Raw genomic sequence first — 20180 nt, 5'->3', positions numbered from 1 at the left:
TTTGTTTGTTTTATTATAATATCAAATGCAAAAAATCACACATTACAAAGAGCTTGGACAGAAAATGCGTAAAAAAAAATATAAAAGCATAATAAGTCAGGAAATGTTTTATAACATACTATACATTTAAAATGTTTACAAAATACGAGACTGACAACAGGGACTGTGGTGTAACAGCAGATGGCAGTGTTGCTCTGGTCGGTTGCAATTTGCTTTTAAATCAGGAAAAGAAGAAGAGTCTGACGCGGAAGTGATAACCTGAATCCTTTCTGACGCATGCACGAGCGCTTTGTGCATCTCTTTTTACAGCAGCACCGAGTCTGAGTCCAAACTTTAACACTATCAGATAAAACAGACAGAGGTGTGTTTGGTGCAGGTATGTCGTCCGGCGGAGAAGCAGTGTTTCGGGCCGTGGAGACGCCGCTGTTCTGGCTCGGTGCTCTGACCGCGGCCTGGCTGTCAGTGTGCTCCGTGTACCGGCTGCTGTCCGGGATCAGGGTGTGGGTGCTGGGCAACGGACGGCTCGTGTCACCCACTAAACTTGGGAAGTGGGCAGGTGAGAGTCTGACAGAGCACCAACGTTACTGACCTACCTGAAAGTGTTTTTTTTTAAATTTAAAGTGTGTGAAAGAATGTTAGACAAAGTAGCAGAAGTCTGTTTAAAGCCACTTAAAGACTTGTGAAAGCTTTATTTTGCTTTTGAAAACAGCAAAAATGGCGGTTTCACTCATATTTCTCCATCCAGACCACATTAGACCAGATCCAGATCAAAAACCACTGTACTTATACTTGTCAAATCTGGACTAGATTACTATTAAGATTTGACAAGTGTAAGTATAGTAGTCTTTGATCTGAATGTGGTCTAATGTGGTCTGGGTGGAGAAATATCAGTGAAATCGCCCTTTGTTCTCTTTTCATAAGCAAAAATAAAGGTTTCACAAATCTGAAAGTGGGTTTAAACAGCATTAAGGCTTTTTTGCTACGATATCTAACACTTCTTCATAAGAGAGGGTGGTGCAAAAACAGAGAATCAGCCGCTAAATATCATTATACTTAACTTTCCCCTTAACTTTTCCCTTTTTCAACCCTGAAGCTCAACATATCACATTTAATCAAACTATTAAATGGTAATAACATATAACAATTTCCAAATATAGAGCTGTTATTAGAACTTGGATTTCCTGTTATTTATTTATCTTACATTTTCTTAGTATTAATGATAATCTCCCTCATTAATGTCATTATTTGTGCAGATGAGCATCATCTTGACCCTGAACTTGAAGAAAACAGAGTCTCTTTACTACTTGTGACACTAAGGAAAATGTTGTTGCCCTGCATTTGTATTAGTCAGCTCTTCTTCTTCTACACATGAATCCAAACTGCTCAAATTTAGGAAGAAATGGCAAATAGTTTCTGTCTCTGTGTAGAAGTTCAGAAGAATGTTCAGTATCAAGTCTAAAATTCATCTTGCAGTAGTTATAATCAATGATTCAAAATTAATTCATTCAAGTCTATTGTTATTAAAAAATGTATCACTATTCAACACATCTTTTCTTTGTTCATAGTCACATTTTATAAAGCTGAGTTTTAAAAGCAGCGTTCACTGACCTCTTCTGGCTGAAAGTTTTATAGTATGTTGGGTGACAGCAGCTCAGCTTTTCCCAACCTACACTGGTCTCTACTTGACATTTAGCAATAATACTTCAAGTTAGTGTTTAATATTTTTTTTAGCAACAGCAAGCAGTTTGAATCTTTTACAGCTTTTAAACTTATCTTTTCATTTTAGTCTTCACTTTGTGACAGTTTCAGGTTATCAGTTATAGATAACACGTAATTGAGCAATGAAGGCGAGCCTTGGACCAACCTGCCTGAGAACCCGTGTTAAAGAAACACCCTTTATAGCCATAAATATTGCTTAAAATGTTTGTTTAGTTTCACAACACAATCAATTCTGAATTTACCAATTTATTTTATTTTATAACAGCAAATGAACTTCTAAGTCATTCACTAAACACAGTACACTCAATTTGAGAACAAAATCATTATACACCATCATTTTTCACATTATATTACAAGCGGACATAAAATTAAATGAAAGGATATGTTGTGTTTGTTGTAGAGCTGAAACAATCAGTTGAAGGAAAAATACTTTGCCACTACAGTATTTGATTAATTGATTGATTCATTTTAATTCATTTTTCAAGCAAAAACAGTGAAAAAATGCAACACACTCTCAGGTTCCAGCATCTGAAATGACAGGAGTTGCTGCTTGTCTTTGTCATATTTAATAGTAAACTGAATATCTTTGGGTTGTGTCAGACAAAAGAAAATGTTTGAAGACGTTACCGTGGTCACCGAGACGTTGTGATGGGCATTTTTTCACTTTTTTTGACATCTCATAGACCAAACAAACAATTGATTCATTTCCAAAAAGTAATTGCCAGATTAATCAATAATGAAAGTAATCATTATAACCAGCCCTGCATGTAATGAACAACCTGTAAAGTACTGTTCTGTTGGACTGTCATAGCTCTCTTACATAATAAGTTTACTTTGACTGTTTCATGGTTCAAACTGGTGATTGTGGAGCCACCGGTCTTCTCATGTTGCTTAAGCTCATCTTCGCAAAAAACACACTGTGGCTGCTTCACGTGTTCTCACATGGTCAGGGTAAAAAAAAAAAATAAAATAAAGAATGGGCAGAGAATGATCACTGTCAGCCTTTTGTCATCAGGTGTAAAGTGTAGTAAATCTGGTGATTGGATTATGGCTGGAGGGGATTATCAAATCAGACTGAATACTGTCCATCTGCCCGGCCTGCTCACTGATGGAACCTTGAAGTTTGAGCAGACTGCTGGGATTGGTTGGATGTTGGCACGTCTGGTGTTCAAGGTTCACATCATAAAGACAAAAAAGCTGTTGGAACAAAAGGCAAACAGAGTATGTGCTTTGTTATATGTAAAGACTAAAATATTATAACATTTACTATATGATGAAGGGCTGCAACTAACTATTATTTTCATCATTATTATTCATTAAAATAGTGAAAAATGCCTATTATAATTTCTTAAAGCCCAAGATGACGTCTTCAACTGTCTTGTTTTGTCCAAAATCTAAAGATATTTAGTTTACTATCATGTATGACACATAAAAGTCCTCACATTATGAATATTTGACATTTTTGCTTAAAAAAAAGACTAATATAATGATTATTCGATTATCAGAGCTGTTGCCGATTCATTTTCTGTCGATCAGTTAATTGATTTGGAGGTTTTCTGATTAAGGATACATTTTAGCATCCTTTTTTGAGGAACGGGGTAATCACTTTTTTGTGCATTTATCCCAAATGTTGAGTCTTTTATATGTGTATTCATCTTTTTACATGAACAGATGGCTTTTGCATCCTCAGTATTTTATCATTTTGTGTAGATTCACAGCTAAAATGAGGTGATTTAATTGTAAAAAAAACCTGAGCCATATTTTTCAGTCTCAGTCACATCAGTGTGCTAGAGAAACCCAAATGTTTAGAGGATGCGGGCTGAGGTTGCCTTTGATCTCTTTGTGCGCAGCTAAAAATGGAAACGCGTCAGACGGTTTTTTATTTTGGGATAACGCATGCAAAACGATTCAGAATATGCAACGATGCAAAGGAGCCTGTTAGCCTCTCCTGCTCTTTTTCATTCAAAAACTTTGTCTAACTGAAGTGGACTCGATTGAGAGGATGGCCTGATTATGTAAGGGAACTAGAGCCATTCATAAATGAGTTTCACATGAGACGCTGGATCCTCAGGATTCTGGTTCACTGGTGCATGTGTGTGTGTGAGAGAGAGAGAAAGAGTCTCTGTGACAGTGTTACAGAAAGCCATTGTAGTGGCAAATGGCGTCTTTGGTTCTGAAACAATGCTTCCATTATTAATAATATAGCTGCCTTATTGATTTTAAACTAATAATAAGGCAGCTGGTATATTATAAATCAAGTTCATAAAACAATAACACGTATCTAAAAGGAAGGTTACACCAAATTCCTCATAATCCTGTTATGGCTCGTATAATGACATTATAATCTGTCCACATGCAATCTGATATAAATTCCTCTCTGTAAATTTGAGACTGTCCTCGCATGAAAAACCACACAATAGGTCGTAATGTCAGTCGGCCAAAAATGATGTAGTGACAGATGACATCTAGTGGCCGTGCAGCAGTGGTGCAGTTGCGATGGCGTCCATATATATCAACAAATTTCTTTATTTGGAGGAGGAAATGAACTTTTAAGGCATTCACTAAACAGTATGATACTACTGTATGTAGATGCTCTCTCAATTTGATATGTACACAGGTAAAACTTCTGTGGATTTGATGCTAAGTTCTTGCATTTTACAGTGTCATATGAAACGGGAGTGTTTCGTTTATAAAAGCCTGTTAGTTTCTTTTATAAAATTAGTCGCTAGTTAATTTTCCATTGATTGACTAATCGTTCCAGCTCTCCATGATATTCGCTCGCCCAATCACCGTTGGCGCTGCCTCAAAGTATTGGGAACTTGGCTTTAGATCACCTCCGAAACAAGGCTGAAACCTGGTTCTAGAAACGTCTCCCCACAGCGTGCAGAGAACAGTGGAAATAAAAGTAGAACCTGTGACAAAGGTTACAAAGGTCCTGTAGTGGAAAAGGGGGAAACTACAGTATGGATCTGCATTAAATGAGAGCCTCCAAGCTTTGGCTTCTCTTTTGTGTTTGCTGTTCTGATGATGACATGGGTTACAATAATGTATATCAGCTAATCTTGCCAGTACGGTTTTGCTAACGGATCAAAACTCATGTCAAATGTATGTTCCGCACATGCTTACACATAGATTGAAATTATTGATAGAGTAAAAGAAACATATCCTCTAAAAATCATTTATGTTTAAAATAGTTTGACAAGTACATGTGCTGTTACTCTCCCACTGGAAAGAAAGCGAGCGGAGAAGTAGGGCAGGACTTTGCTTATATCTGTCTAGACTGTCTACTGAGTCGTGTCTTCATTTCTCTCCTGGATTGTACGGTGTTTACAAGTTATTAAGGCAGCACTATGTGGTAGACGAGGAGTATTAAATTCCTGCTTGTCCAGACAAACAGCTGTTTGTTGGTAAAGGGGCAACGCCGATGATCTCGACCTGATGTGTGTTTTGCCCGCATATGTTTGAAACCCGGGATTTATCGGACAAATCCTCATTATATCTTCCTTGAGATGTGGATGGTTTAAAAAAAAATGCGATTTATTTCCAGTCCTTCAATTATGTTCAACAATAAAACGACTATCAAATCCAATACCCAAATGGCAACATGTAGTAGCGCTATCATCAGAGCACCAAACCAGTCTAACCTACATTTTCAGAAGACAGCAGTTCTTAAAATAGACCTTGTTTTATTTGAGCGAAGGGAACATGCACTCAGCTGTAAAAGCTTTTTTTTCCCTTTTCCGACTGCAAAACAGTTCATTCTTAAAACAACTAAAAATAACGCGACCTATGTTTCCCTCATCATTGTGCCTGCAGACTCTCTCTCACTCCCCCCCCCCTCCTCTTCTTTGTGCTATTTTTAGTTGCCCCTAGGATCTCCCATATTCATGTTTGTCACTTTCTCTCCCTTTCCCCCCCCCCACTCCCTTCTGTTTGGCTCTGCTGCAGCCCCAGAGGATGCTCGGCACCTCGGCGTCATCTGTACTCAGAAAGATCACACAAAGGGTAGATGGGTGGATGAATAAGAGAAGGAATAGTATTGTCAAAATAGCAAAATATTTGGTTTAAAATGAACTTTCTCACCTCCGCAGGGCTTTGTGTATCAGACCTTTTTGTAAGCATCACAAAGAACATATCACAAGCTAAAAACATCAGGCATGTGATGCTGGCCAACATGGTTGAATGTGTTTATTATTGTAAAAATTGTCCATATCATGACAATATTTATTTTAATTTATGCTGTGTACATTACATGCAACACAATTCGGTGATAGACTGCAAACAAATGAGTCCAATCACATTTCTGGTAGATTACTTTGCAACTTCACCGCTGTAATTGTGATATTTACCTCGTGATTGCAGAGACATGCGATTAAATCACGATCGCTTTCCTCCAGAGTTGTGAAATTACGGCTCACGGTGTTATAAATTACTTTTCAGGGTTTTGGTGCCTTTAAACTCATGCATCTATCACCAGATGTTCAGGCCAAAAAACAGCACTGTATTTAAAAAAATGCAAATGCAAGGGACTGAGTTGGTGGGGGCTTGTTGGTTTTGATACTGTTAATCAGTAAAAGGTTAGTCTTAGTAATAGATCCATGAATTTTAAGGTTTATTAGATGCCAAATCATAGAAATGATACTATTAAAAATACTGTGAGGAAGGATTGTACATCTATGGAAAGGTCTCATTGTGACAGTCACAAGTATTATTCTCAAATATGTAAAATACAGTAGAAACAGTAGAATCCTGATACCCTGTTCATGTTTCAAAGTAATCTACCAGTTATGTGCACTTGCATGTATGTGCTTTGCCAATGCAGAGCTTTGCTGGAAGACACTGATATGTTCTGCAGCAAAAGTTGAGCCAGGTTCAGCTTGCAACCCTGTAGCAGAACTTTTTGCATTGGAAACTCTCATTGGAATACTGTGTTTTTCTTTTTAAATGCAGTGCTCATGTCTGTGAAGCAGCCTTACCCAAACTGGACTCCCTACATCAGATTACATCTTATACCAGTGCCAACCCTTTGCTTTTTTGTAACACAGAGCCATGTTTGGTCTCAATGCCTGCTAAAACCATACACTATAAGATCGTTGTGGATTCATTAAAACTTGGCTAGATGTTCCCAGTCTTTGTGCTAAGCTAAGTTAGCTGGCTGTCGTTGATAGCTTCAGACATTCTTCTCACTTAACTCTCGGCATGAAAGTGAATAAGTACATTTCCCACTGAAATGTTGAACCTCTCCTTTAAATTTTATTGTGCAGCGATGACCGAGTATTATCAGTTGTCAAAAAACACGCTCAACACTTGTCAGTAGGATCCTCTTCGGGACCAGTCCTTGGTATATTTAACAACAGTCTGTTTTGGCTTAGACCATAAACCAAACAAACAAACCAGTTAAGTTTTTTTGTCCGCAGTGTCGTTTCATGATCCTAAGTCACTTAGTCAAGAAGCTAAAAGGCCCACTTGTACACCCTAGAGGCTGTTCTGCTCAGTGCACCCTGGCAGACTGATTTGACCTTACAAACTTGAAGTCATTCCCATTTTTAGAACACTTTGCTCCCTCTAGAGAAAGGCAGAATAGAAAGAATAGAAACTGGAAAGAGAAGATTAATACCCATTTGACACTTAAGACATAACACAAAAATTGATACAGGGATAGGATGGATATTGCTCTTTAAGCTGAGCTCATAGGTTACAAAGGGACATATTGTAACACTCGCACTCTCATCTCACTTCCCATCCACTTTTTGTTATATTTAGCCAGAGGTGTGATGAATAGTTTGTTCTGAAAGATGGGAATCGCTAAAAATAACCTGCTGCTGCTGTTTGTGCCAGGCAGTTCCAGGGCATCCGTTCGCTCGACTGCCACCGATGACAGAGAGGGTCGCGCTTCACCTCTTTCTTTCTCTCTCTTTGTCCTCCTTTTTCACCTCAGCTGCTCCCCGTGTACCTCATCCTGACATTCAAGCCTTTACCAATGAAAGTGAATGTTCTAAAGCTTTATGCGCTTGGCGCTCATCGGTGTTTTTGCGCTGCACGTTTCAGGGGTCATTTGTCAGTCAGTCTCTGGAGTTCAGTTGCAGTGATGCTTTTGTAGGTGGCGATCTTTGTGTGTTGAGCCATGGTGGTTATCACTGCTTACGTTGACTGTGGTTCTTCCAATTCTTCTCTTGGTACTCCATTGTCTTCTTAATTGGACACCAAGGAGGATGAAGAAAAAGTATCTCTATTTTTGAGGATGGTTTTCCTTTAGATGTTTCTTTAAACATTGCAACTGATCTTAAGGAATACAGGTAGCCTCCCAAAGTGTTTATTTACCTACTAGTATGACAAGGGCTGCCCCTTCCTGTGCACATATAATGTGGTGTGTGTGCAGGGCCCTGAGCTTCACACTGCTGCTGCCCCATGGATTTATTTATTTTTAACAATAATTATAGTAACTATTCCCAAACTGGCATTGTGTGTTTCCCTTTTTCATTAAAAGATTAGAGGAACTAATGATCTAGATTCTGAATTTTTCATTCATATTGTAATCAGTGCACGCTCTGTTTATTTCCCTTTCAAATGTTGTCAGAGAAGCTGAGCATTCGCTGATCTGTGGTCTCCAAGGCGATCAAATGGATTTAAATGGCTGAGAAAGGAAACCACTCCTCCTCATGAGTCCACAGAGGGACGTTTAAATGAGGCAAAACGTCCCATGCCACACTTTAAAAAAAAAACATTTCTTCAGTGAAAATATTTCTTTTAAACAGTGCTAGCAGGTCATGCTAATAGCACAGTTCAAACTGCAGTGAGCCTTCATATTTGAATGGTTTGAGGTCAGAACATCAGACTACCAAGCTAACACTGAGCTAACAGAAAGCAGCTATGCTGCACTGTGTTTACACCCACAAGTTTTACATTATGTGCGGCTACTACTTCTTTATCTCATAGTATAAAGGTCCAAGTGATAAAGTATGCAGACACACCTGTCCTTTTCATCTGGGGCCGTTTTTCGTGTTTGGGGCTTAGTTCCAGTTAAGGAAAATCTTAATGCTACAGAACACTGATATTTTGACAATAATGCACCTCCAACTTTTTAGCAATGGTTTTAAAAAGGCCTTTCCTGTTTCAACATAACAATGCCTCCGTGTACAAAACCAGGTTCATACAGAAATGGTTTTGCCAGTTTGGTGAGAAGGAATTTGACTGACCTGCACAGAATCCTGACCTCATCCCCTTCAAACATGTTTTTTCAATGAACTGAAACCCTAACCGTGAGCCAGGCCTTATCGCCCAACATCAGTGATCGACCTCACAAATTTTTCTTGTGTATGAATGTGAGCAAATCCCTGCAGCCAGGTTCCAAAAGCTTTGTCTTCCCAGAAGATTAGAGGCTGTTATAGCAGCAGATTAATACCTACAGTTTGGTCCTGGAAGGAGATTTTCACATATGTGTGTAATGTTTGGATGCCCACATACTTTTGACCAGGCACCAGTCTTTTTCAGTAAAAACACCTGGCATTTAGTGTTTTAAGGGCTTCAGTGAACTTAACTTTGTTCTATCAGTTGTCAAGGACGTTGCCCACAGTGATTAATATGAGGCTCTGATATGATTATAATGTCACATTATTAAGTTTCTTTTTCATCTAATTTATATCTACATTCAGTATTTCATCCACTTGTATTGAAACATTCTAATGGTTATTTTTCTCAGTTTTAATGAACCCCAGTTTAGTTACTGGAAATAACCTCTGCTTTGTAATACCAAGATCCAAAATTCTGTGAGAATTTTCTAGTGAATATAGAGAAGTGTATTTTACATCATTAAATTCTGTTTGTTGTTTAACTTGTGTCAGAAGAGTATGCACTTTTTATCCTGCTCATTTGGTGTCTATCTCTTCTTTTTTTGTCCCTTAAGTTGTGACAGGAGCCACAGATGGGATCGGGAAAGCCTACGCGGAGGAGGTAAGATTCTTTACACTCCTAACTTAAACAACAGTGAAACAAGAGGGAGTCGGATGGAATTTCTCTCCCTCTCTCACAAACACACACACCTTTTCTTTAATGCTACTTACAAACTGATTGTAAGAGCGTGTGTTAAAATGCACGTATGCGTCTCCTTTATTTACACATGCTTTGTATTTGTAGCTCGCCCGCAGAGGCTTTTCCATCGTGCTCATCAGCCGCTCACAGGAGAAGCTGGATGATGTATCTAAAGCGATTGGTAAGTGGCACAAATGTTTGAAGTTGTTTATGGGTTCTAAAAAAATGTTAGAGGCCAGATATATTACAGTGTAAATGCAGAAACATGTTGCCTGAAATGGAAAATGAATATAAAGTGAAGTTTTTTTTTTTTTTAAACAAGTTTCGTATAAATTACAAATAAATACAGGATTTATCTCAATAATTATATTTATATTTAATCCATCAGTCTAAATAATCCCACGTTTTATAGTCAGGGGAAATCAACAGCACTTGTGGTCCAAAGGCACAAGATTAATATAGTTCATGTATTAAGTATGACAGCTGCCTGGACTGGAGTTCAATCGTTGTGGTCCATGCAGTAATATCGCATCATTTATCCTGATGCTCAAATGTTGCATTTGTATCGCACTGTATGCAATTAAATGATATTGTATTGAATTGCATGTTTTGCACAAGTGATCCTGTATTGAATGGATATTCAGCAGGACTCTTGTGCTTTTGGTTAGGAGGCTGTAAAGCTTCTTGCTGGAGCGGAAAGTGATTCTGTCCAATTAAATGAAAGCTCCCTCTTAAGGGAGGGATATCTTCATTGATGATGAAGGATTATTTCAGGGTTTAATCTTTTTTTCTCTCTCTCTCTCTCTCTCTCTATGCTCTTCTCTTTCCAAGTGACTATTTTTTCAGCAATGCGGTCATTCATAGATGTTTTTACACAATTGAGTGCTGATCCGGTATTTTGCACCGTGTCTCATGTTAAAATGTTATCCGTCTGTGTGCCCCTCAGGAAGCAAATGCGGCGTGGAGACCAAAACGATCGCAGCAGACTTCAGCGCTGTCGATATCTACTCGAAGATTGAGGACGGACTCGCAGGACTGGAGATTGGAGTTCTGGGTAAGACACATCAGGTGCTTAGGCCGCCTCACTTTTCATAAAATGTAATTAGTCGGTCATATGCAATGGCAGATTCAATTTGAATCAAGGTCTGCAGACATCAGGAGTGTTATATAATCCACTATGATAAATGTACATTTTTCACATAATCATAAAGGTTAATTTATTCTGGCTTCTTCAGCCCTTTGCTGCCCTCCTAAGATTGGAGAGAGGAATAACACTCTGAACTCCACATTTATAGAAATGTTCTCTTCTTTCCAACCAACAGTTTAAGATCATGTATGATGACATGCTGCTTCTCTCTTTTCAACAGTCAACAATGTTGGAATATCCTATTCTTATCCTGAATTCTTCCTCAACATCCCTAACCTTGACACTGTAAGTTGAAGGTTTATTCATATTTTAATCAATATATGAGTGATTATATCATACAGGTGTATATAAAGAAGAAAATATCTGTAGGCATTTCACAAGGTTATACTGAATGGAAGTAGCAATAGTGTTATTTTCCACTAAGTATGCAATACATTTTGAGTCAGTCTTTATCACATTTTGTCATAAACATAGAAAATCTGCATTTTTATTTATTTTACTATTTGTACTCTTCTATCTGTTTTAGTTTTCATCATTTTAGTCTAGAAAGCAGTTGGATCAATCCAGCTTCACTACAAGGTGGACCCTTTCCAGTTAGCTATTTGGACAGCTTTGTACATTGACCAGATTTCTGCGTTTTGAACATGAATAAACAACAAAAAAAAAAAACTCATGCAAGATGGCAGGCAAACATTAAGCTGGATGTGCAGATGGAGCAGAACTCTTCAGACAAAATGAAACTGCACAAAAATCGCCTACAGAATCAGACCGTAATGAAAATATTTTACTTTTTAATTAGAAAATACGTTTTGTAAGGCCTTCGGTATTTCAGAAAACACTTTTTACTATCCTGTGCTTTAATATTGCAAGACAAGATCTCTAATATCAGCAGCTAATATTGAGAAAATTGTCCTGACAATGATATTTACAAGTAAATGCACAAAACACACAAGGTGAGTAATAGTAATTCTCCTGTTCTTCTTGTTTCAGTTCATTGACACCATGGTCAACATTAACATAACATCAGTGTGCCAGGTGAGTGTTACAATAATGATGTAATGACACTGGTCAATGATGATAAAGACAGGGAACAAATCGAATGTAAAAGAAAATACAAATATTTCCCCCCTTCAGTTGTTATTTAGTAGAGATATCCTTGTTATATCTCATTCTTCTGTTAAAAACTCAAGTTCAAAAGAATAAAAAATGCCGGGGGGGGGGGGGGGGGGTGAGAATATTCTCAGCTTCTCTTATATAGTCAACTTGAAGACCCCTCGAAGAGATGATCTAATTTCGCTGGCTCAGTCTTTACAACTCGGACTTATAAATGTTTGTCATACGTCTCACTTTGACGTCCGGGTTGCCTTTGAGTAATTAAATTTGTCCTAGCGGATTCAAACGGATGAGATAGTTTGAGAACGACTGTCAGGTTGTCCCACAGACCAATAAAGACAAACACACACGCAGTGACATAAAACACTAAGTCACTTCCTTCCCTCTTCTCCGTGTTCAGCAGTTCCCAGAGCAACAGCTAAAAGTCCACCTACTCTCTTACCTCATGTCATTCAATATTTCTGCTCCCTCTGCTATCATTATCATTTCCTCTCTCTCTCTCTCTCTTTGTCTTCCCTCCACAACCACCTCTCCACACACAACCCACGCACACACATATTTACAAATGTAGATGCACACCTCCACACACTTGTCCGCATCGCCCACACATTAATAGATTTTGACTGTTTTCTCTCATGCTTGTACTCTGTTTTGTTGCCTTCTCCGTCTTTCCTTCCCCCCATCCTCTTTCCAGATGACACGACTTGTTTTACCTCAAATGTTGGAGAGGTGAGTTTGTCTGACATGAGCAGCACCCACTTTATTTTAATCTGACTGATGGCTGTGAATTTGTAGTAATTAACACCACGAATGCATTATGCAACACACAAAGCCGGGTGATTATTCTATTTCATTATTTAATTGAATGATTCCAAACTAATTTGAATTAAAAGTGTCACCAGCACTTCTGTGAGACTGTACTTAGGCATTAGCGCTTTGAGCTCATGCTAACGTGCTCATGTTAAGCAGGTATAATGTTTACTATATTCATCATCTTAGTTCAGCATGTTAGCTTGCTAAAATTTGCTAATTAGCACTAAGCACAAATGAGGCTGATGGGAATGTCATTAGTTTTGCAAATGTTTTGTCATAAACCAAAGTACCAAACTTGAATCTGATGGAGGCACTATATGTAAAGTTAAGAGATCATTAAAGCTATCAAAATTAATCCTGAGTGGGCAATCCATTCAATATTTGTTGTGATATTTCATTGACTATATATCCAGTCTGTGGTCTGGACCAAAGTGGTAGACCTGCCGACCAACAACCCCGTCATTGCTTTATCTTGATCCATGCTGTTAGGGTGGCTGAAAGCTAACAGATTAGAAGAAAGAAGAAATTAAGATCAAATTTCATATACACCAATGTTACACTGTTAGAGTAACATTGGTGTATGTATGCATGAAAAGTTCATGTTATATTTGAGTTCCAATTATGGAGATATAATCTTTTCATGATATTTCATGATACTGTTTGTAACTTGTAATTGGATGGATTGTACGTATCTAGAAGTCTGCATCACAGCTGATTTATACAATTATCTGATCATTTCACACAGTTGTAGCTGAGTGGAATTACATCTGAAATCTTTTACCTGCTTGGCCATTATATCCACAGAACCAGTGTTTTTTTTTTTTCCCCTTTTCTCAGAATATCACTCACACCTGGTTTAGATTAAATATTGTATGAAAGCACCACAGGCTGCATCATATTATAAACATGTAGATATTGATTTTTACTGTATCTTTGATCTCATCAATATCTACAACATACAACCAGAGCAGTTTTGGTTCAGCTTGCAAACATACATAGTACCATATTCTCTGATCATCCTGTGATTGATTTCAGGCTGAAGTCTCTCATGCTTCATGTCTCTTGTCACCTGGTCTGTGATTTCAGGAAGAAGGGAGCCATCCTCAACATCTCATCCGCCAGTGGGATGTACCCCGTTCCTCTCCTTACCGTCTACTCTGCCTCTAAGGTAAATGGTTTATGAGCTTTAATCCGAGAGTTAACTGAAGTGTGATCTGTAGGCACATCTCATAAATGGTTTATTTTTATTTATTATACCATATACTGTGGTCTGTGAGGAGAAATCCATCTTTCGTCTCGTTCTATGAATTATTCTTTCTCACCCACCAGCATACCTTAAGGCAAATGTTAAAGGGATAAAGCGAGGGGTTATCTTTTTTTTTTTTATATATTTGCTGTTTTAATTGTTGAATATAAATAAGTCAGTGACTAACTCAGGTCCCGGGGTAGTGTACCAATTAAAAATGTTTATAGGAGCATGTGGTGTCACAGTGTTTCATAACCGTCTCATGTTTGTTAGCTTAAAAACTGCCTGTTGTTCACAGTTTCAGCTGATTAATTTTCTGCTGTCTTAATACTGGGTCATGTTTATCCTCTAAATCCCGGTTGCAGTTTAAAAGTGCAGCGAAAGTCAACCTAGGCCGAGGCTAATGATGGTCTCAGTTCCTTTCAACTACCATAACCATTAACATTGTAAAACAACATTAGCAACATGATTTTTTTGTGCATGTATTTGCTCCTTACTATGTTTTGCTTAGCCATCTTTCCGGGTTTCTTTTTGCATTAAATGTTTTTATTCTTTTGAGAATTGAAATCCCATGGCTTCTTGGTTTGTTGCCATTAAACTATTCATTTAGGAATTAAATTGTGGCCTCGACAATAACCTGCCTTTTTGTTTTATGTAGGCATTTGTGGACTTCTTCTCACGAGGACTGCAAGCTGAATACAAGAGCAAAGGGATCATCATCCAGGTACGTCCACAAGCCCACATTAGCGTGGTTGCTACAAGCCCACATGGTTGTGGGTTTCGATGACTCAAACAGAGAATCCAGTGTCTGCACCAAAACCCAGAACTCCTCAAAACTGTGAGCCATTTGATGTGTAAATAGTTATAACGATACAATCCTTTATAGGACATAAGGCTTAACAAAAATAAATGTTTTCTCAACACTGTGATATTTGACTCAATTGTGAAACTAGACATATTGTTCATTTATGTAACAGCTGGGATTTTCTTCTTTTTTTTCCCCAGAGTGTTCTGCCATTTTTTGTTGCAACCAAGCTGAGTAAAATCAGACGGGCCACGCTGGATAAGCCCAGTCCAGAGCGCTACGTTGCAGCTGAGCTCAACACAGTGGGGCTGGAGACTCAAACCAACGGCTACCTGCCCCACGCTATTATGGTAAGTCTGGGTATATAATGGTGAGAGCATGAAAATGAATGCCAGTCATGCACACACAAGTGCCCAACCCACAAGACTTCACACCAAAAGACAGTTGCACTGGTGAAACATTTGTCAAACATAGACAAGAACAAAGTGTCTTATAACCATTCATCCAGAAAAAATCATCAGAAATTAAGAACATTTTACTAAATAGTTTAGTGTAGCCCTTAAATCATCATATAATGAGCAATAAAACATCAAATGGACTCTGTCTTCAGTCTCACACAGCAAACACAGTCTTTTCTCCTCAGGGAGAGCAGTAAACTTTTCTATAGTTAATTTGTACATCAGAAACAGTTTCCAGCAGGCATCATGAATATTACACTGGAATCTGTTTTGGAAAAATAATAAGAGAGTCAATCATACAAAATAAGGTTTTCACCTCCCTGATCCAAGGGCATCCATGTAAAACGTCCCAATTAAAAAGTCTTTCTAGGGAGCTGCTGTTCGGGCGTATTCACAGGTCTGTTCCAAAGTCGACTCATCTGACATTCGGTGGTTCTCATCACCACTAACGGCCAAAAACTGATGTAAGTTTATGAACCCTCAAAAACGATGGAATAGCTCTGTAACGTGTGGTGTTACAATTCACATGTTCACAGAAATTCCCAAATGCCAGTCGCATAATCTGAAACAGGACTTCAATTGTACAAAAAGTACAAAAACCCAGATCTTTATATAGTCATGCATACTTGGGCTTTATTTTGTTTTTTAAAAAAAGCACCTCTCAAAAATTGTTACTTTAAATATCTCAGGCACTGCTTTATTTAACTACAAAAGTTAGAAAGCCGTTATTCCAGTTGTACATGGTTAAAAACATTCCCAGTTCATATTGACCACATACTGGTCTCCCTCTGGGTCAATTAATCAATATTATACAGTAAGTTAAGGCTTCAACCACACACAATCATTTGCACATGTGAATGGTATCACTTTGACACAGTTTCTCTATAGAAGTAATAGATCTGTTGCAGCAAAACGCTGTTTTTTGCCTCTGATGAAGCCACATTGGTGTTGAAACATTGGTCTGTTTCCACTTTTGAAGGCTTCAAATCAATCTGTGTGCTGCAGTCCTTTTTTTTTCTCTTCTCACTCATCAGAAAAACAGACACTTCTGTTATAGGTAGTCAAGGTCTCTCAGAGCAGGAGGACCAAAACCTCATCAGACCACAATTTCACTTTACACAAAAGCTGTCAACCAGCTCATCTCCATTCATTGAATTAATGTTGTGTCAACAGTTGCTAAAGCATTCTGTCAAACTGGAAACATTCTCTGAAATAATGGAGTGGGATGCTTCACTACCTTGCAGTACTGTCTGCATCCTAACACTGTAATTACCCTGTAGAGACACATGCATCAGAAATGAGACAGAAACAAAAATCTAGTTCAGATTTTTCAGCCGGTGGCTTCATTTTGGCAGAGGTCACAGAGCAACAGTTGTTTTTTCATTCCGCCAAAGTTGTGTTGGACACAGTCGAACTATATGACCAGAATATCAATGATCATGTTATTGATATACAGATAAATAACTTCAAGTCTCTGTTCTGTGCAGTCAACTGTTTTTATGCAGTTGATGTGAACTCAGATCCTTCCCTTCCTCAGCCCCTATATTTCACTAAACCACAAGCTGCAGATAAGTTTTGTCTTATTAACTAATAATCCCTGTCCCTGCTGCTATGCAGTACAGCTCTGCATTCTGCCCATCTCCCAGTAGTAATTCACATTTTACTTGCATCTAAATAAGACTCCAAGGCGAAGTTTCTGTACATTTCAAAATGATCTTTGATGTAGTTTGTTTGTTGCACAATTAAAATGTCCTAAAAGACAAACAGAAAGAAAAGCAATATGTGCTATGATGGAAGCAAAATGGGGTTATACAAAGTCCTCCTCAATATGTGTAATAATAATAAACATCCGGCAGACAAGACGAAACAAAGTTTCAAACCAAAGTTCAAAGAACGTTAGCATGAAAGTTCATCCTGTTCTTGGTCTGCGTTGAAAATGTCAGTGGCCACTAAGGTTACATGAACATCATGATCGATGAAGTGGAACAGCTTAGTCATCATTGTCAACTGGACAGGTGTGACCCAACAAACCCCATCAACATTTCCCAACAGCACAGTGCGTAGAGAGTCTTTAATCACTGTAAAAGTGTCATTTCACCACACGCAACCATATCCATCAACTGAATTCATTATCCATTATTATATATTGACATCAGAATTAATGATACCTTAATTTAAAGACACTGCAGATTTCAGCTTTAAAGCAAATTACAGTAGAAGTGAAGGAATGAAAAGGAAACAATTAAGAGGAAATGAATTATTATGGTAACAATGAGTGAATGGAAGAGCCATTCATAATGCTTCACAATACTGCTCTTTTCTTAAAAAAAGAGAATTGAAAACTGTGGGTGGTTCTTCAGAACACAATCAGCTGTTGCACTCGCCGTTCTGTTATCTGTGAGACTGAGCTTGGAGTAGTTAATGCTGAGCCAGATGGCAAGGGTAAAGCAGAAGATATTGTATCAATGTAATTTAAACAGCCCAAAACTTATAATAACTACAATATTTTTTTAATTAACACAATGTAATAAAAATTAGATACAAATTTAGTGAATTTGTCTAGGGGGGAAAAAAACTTACCAGATTTGACAGCTGACTAAAAGTCATTACAAAAAGGGATTGGCTTTGTAGCTGTTGATACCATCAGTGAGATAAGGTTTAAAAAATGTTGAAATAGAATTTTTAATTTTTATGACGTGCACGCAAAACGGGCAGTTACCATTAAGACTTCCACCAAAATTCCTGTAGGTCTGACATCATTTAAGAAGATCTCAGGCATTAAGGTGGAACAATTGCCTGAATTTTCCTTCACACAAACTTCCGTGCCACAGTTGTCGCTCCTGTGGGTCGAAAATTAGTAATGAATGCTAATCTGTTATAATGCCACCAGCTGACCATGTAATTTCCCTCTGTAGGGTTGGGTGACTACAGCTCTGCTCCCTGCCAAGATCCTCAACAGCCACGTGATGGGGATGGGTTTGTCCCAGCGCGCTCGTTACCTCAAGAAGCAAAAGCAGGGATAGATCAGCAAGCGGCTGGGAGCGGCGGCAGCAGCAGACAGAGGGGACCAGCTGTGTTAACGACTCATCTGACTACCGTCATCATCGTCATGGACTAAGAAGAGGAAATGTGACAGTTTCTGGGCAACATCTCGGTTTCCCTCTCTCTGAAACTGCTAGTCGTAGATGATGTGTGGCCCACAGTTACCGTTACATGTATTCAGTCTAATCTGTGTGGAAAAAATCTTGTGCTCTGCATTGAGTGATCAGCTTTAATGAATGCGACACTTAACATGTAAACTAAAACTGAACTCCCAGAGCTAACTTTCATCTGCAAAACATGATCAAAATTGAAGCCCATTTGAGAAGGGAAGAGATTAGAAAAAATTTGGATATGTCAGGTTATTGTCCTCTACATGTCTTTATGGGTGTGTGTATGTGTGTGCGCAGATTAGTCTTGTTTGTTAGTATATGGACCATACCATGAAAAAAAAACAGTTTAGTACAACACTGGAAATGGTACGTATGCAGCAATTCTTTCTAAAGCACTTAACAGTTTATCAAAATTTGAAAGGCTGAAGTGGTTTTTTTGTTTACGATTACAAATAATTAATTATTGTTAGTTTTTCTTTTTGTCATGTCATATCAGACATTTCAAAGCACTTACATTTACACCTTTCCTCTTCAGTACCAACTCAAAGCCATCGCTTTCTGCCGTTATAATATCTTTCTTGACAGTACTGATGAGTTGTGCGAAGGGACGCATGTATAATTAAACCAAACTACATTTAATCTGTAACAGAGGGAGAAGCTGTGATTGTGATAATATTAAAATGTATGTTTGGTTTCCTACTAAATTGGTTTTCAAATTCATTCTTAACAACTAGCGTTACTGTCTGGGACTACTTCATGTCCTAAAGTTCCAGAAAATCCTCTTAAAGTATACTTGATCCCAGTATAATGGCTGGATGGTTTTGTTTTTGTCTTGTGTGTGTGTGTGTGTGACATCTGCATTGATCTTGAATTTCCAACTGAAACGTTCAGTCTACTAAAATGTGAAACCAAACCAAATGTACAGATGAGAAAAACCAATGAAATAATGTAAAATCTCTGATACATTTTTGAAAACTTACTATATGAGTTTGTATGTTCATACAGTATGCAGTAGTTATGTCATATTTCACCTGTTCTAGCTCAGATATTCTCTTTAAGTTACACTGTATTAATCCCCATGGAAAACATTTAACTCACACTAACATTAGACACAGCAGCCAGGGACCAATTCCAGTTATGAGGTTAGTGCTTTTCTCAAAGGCAATTGCATTAGGTATTAGGCATATTCCTAAAACCTATAGGATGCATGTTGTTTGAGGGGGAAAGCAGATCAAACAGAACACTTGGATATTGTTAGAATTTAATAACTATGGAAAGCTACTGTGCATTTTTCCTTCGAGCCATCAATAAAAATGCCTTTCAAATAACTTCACCCAGTCCTCTGTCTGTCTTGACTTCTTACATTCAGTTTTACCTTTAGATAAATAGATTTGACAAACAGTTTTGAAAGATTTAGCGCATGTTCAGGCCAAACAGGTTATACCAGGTATGACAAAACAGTTCCAGTTTTAATTTTCTCATTGGGCTTTGTAATTACATAAGAGTGTATAATTAATCTGTAAAACTCCTTATGTGTCAAGTGGCATATTTTTCAGATACCATCACACCTGGACATCCCATAGAGCTGAGTCGTAGAACCTTATATTTTGTGTAATATGTGTTTATTTCCTCCAGCAAATTGTCACTCAGCTCAAATAAGTTTCTTACCATTAGATGTCTTTTTCACAGTCCATACAAA

At 38.0% G+C, this 20180-nt stretch overlaps 1 protein-coding gene across 1 annotated transcript; it reads left to right on the top strand.

Moving 5' to 3' along the window:
• The first annotated feature begins 226 nt into the window (after positions 1 to 226).
• Positions 227 to 19814, top strand: hsd17b12b (hydroxysteroid (17-beta) dehydrogenase 12b). Its single transcript, XM_067574366.1, has 11 exons — positions 227 to 556; positions 9623 to 9669; positions 9853 to 9928; positions 10694 to 10801; positions 11115 to 11179; positions 11885 to 11929; positions 12702 to 12736; positions 13907 to 13988; positions 14725 to 14790; positions 15072 to 15221; positions 18245 to 19814. Exons 1-11 carry the CDS (start codon positions 379 to 381, stop codon positions 18350 to 18352), a joined length of 960 nt encoding a protein of 319 aa, XP_067430467.1. The 5' UTR covers positions 227 to 378; the 3' UTR covers positions 18353 to 19814.
• Positions 19815 to 20180: the final 366 nt, after the last annotated feature.

The sequence above is a fragment of the Thunnus thynnus genome, chromosome 1 (assembly GCF_963924715.1).
Source record: "Thunnus thynnus chromosome 1, fThuThy2.1, whole genome shotgun sequence".
Classification (NCBI taxonomy): domain Eukaryota; kingdom Metazoa; phylum Chordata; class Actinopteri; order Scombriformes; family Scombridae; genus Thunnus; species Thunnus thynnus.
Note: the sequence above shows the minus strand (reverse complement) of the source record. Positions and strands in the feature narration are given on the sequence as shown.

Excerpts from the sequence above, each read along its gene's own strand:
- hsd17b12b (XM_067574366.1), top strand. The coding sequence starts at position 379 with ATGTCGTCCGGCGGAGAAGCAGTGTTTCGGGCCGTGGAGACGCCGCTG. Across the intron at positions 11,180-11,884 it reads ACATCCCTAACCTTGACACT|TTCATTGACACCATGGTCAA; the intron begins GTAAGTTGAAGG and ends TTCTTGTTTCAG. Across the intron at positions 13,989-14,724 it reads CCGTCTACTCTGCCTCTAAG|GCATTTGTGGACTTCTTCTC; the intron begins GTAAATGGTTTA and ends TGTTTTATGTAG.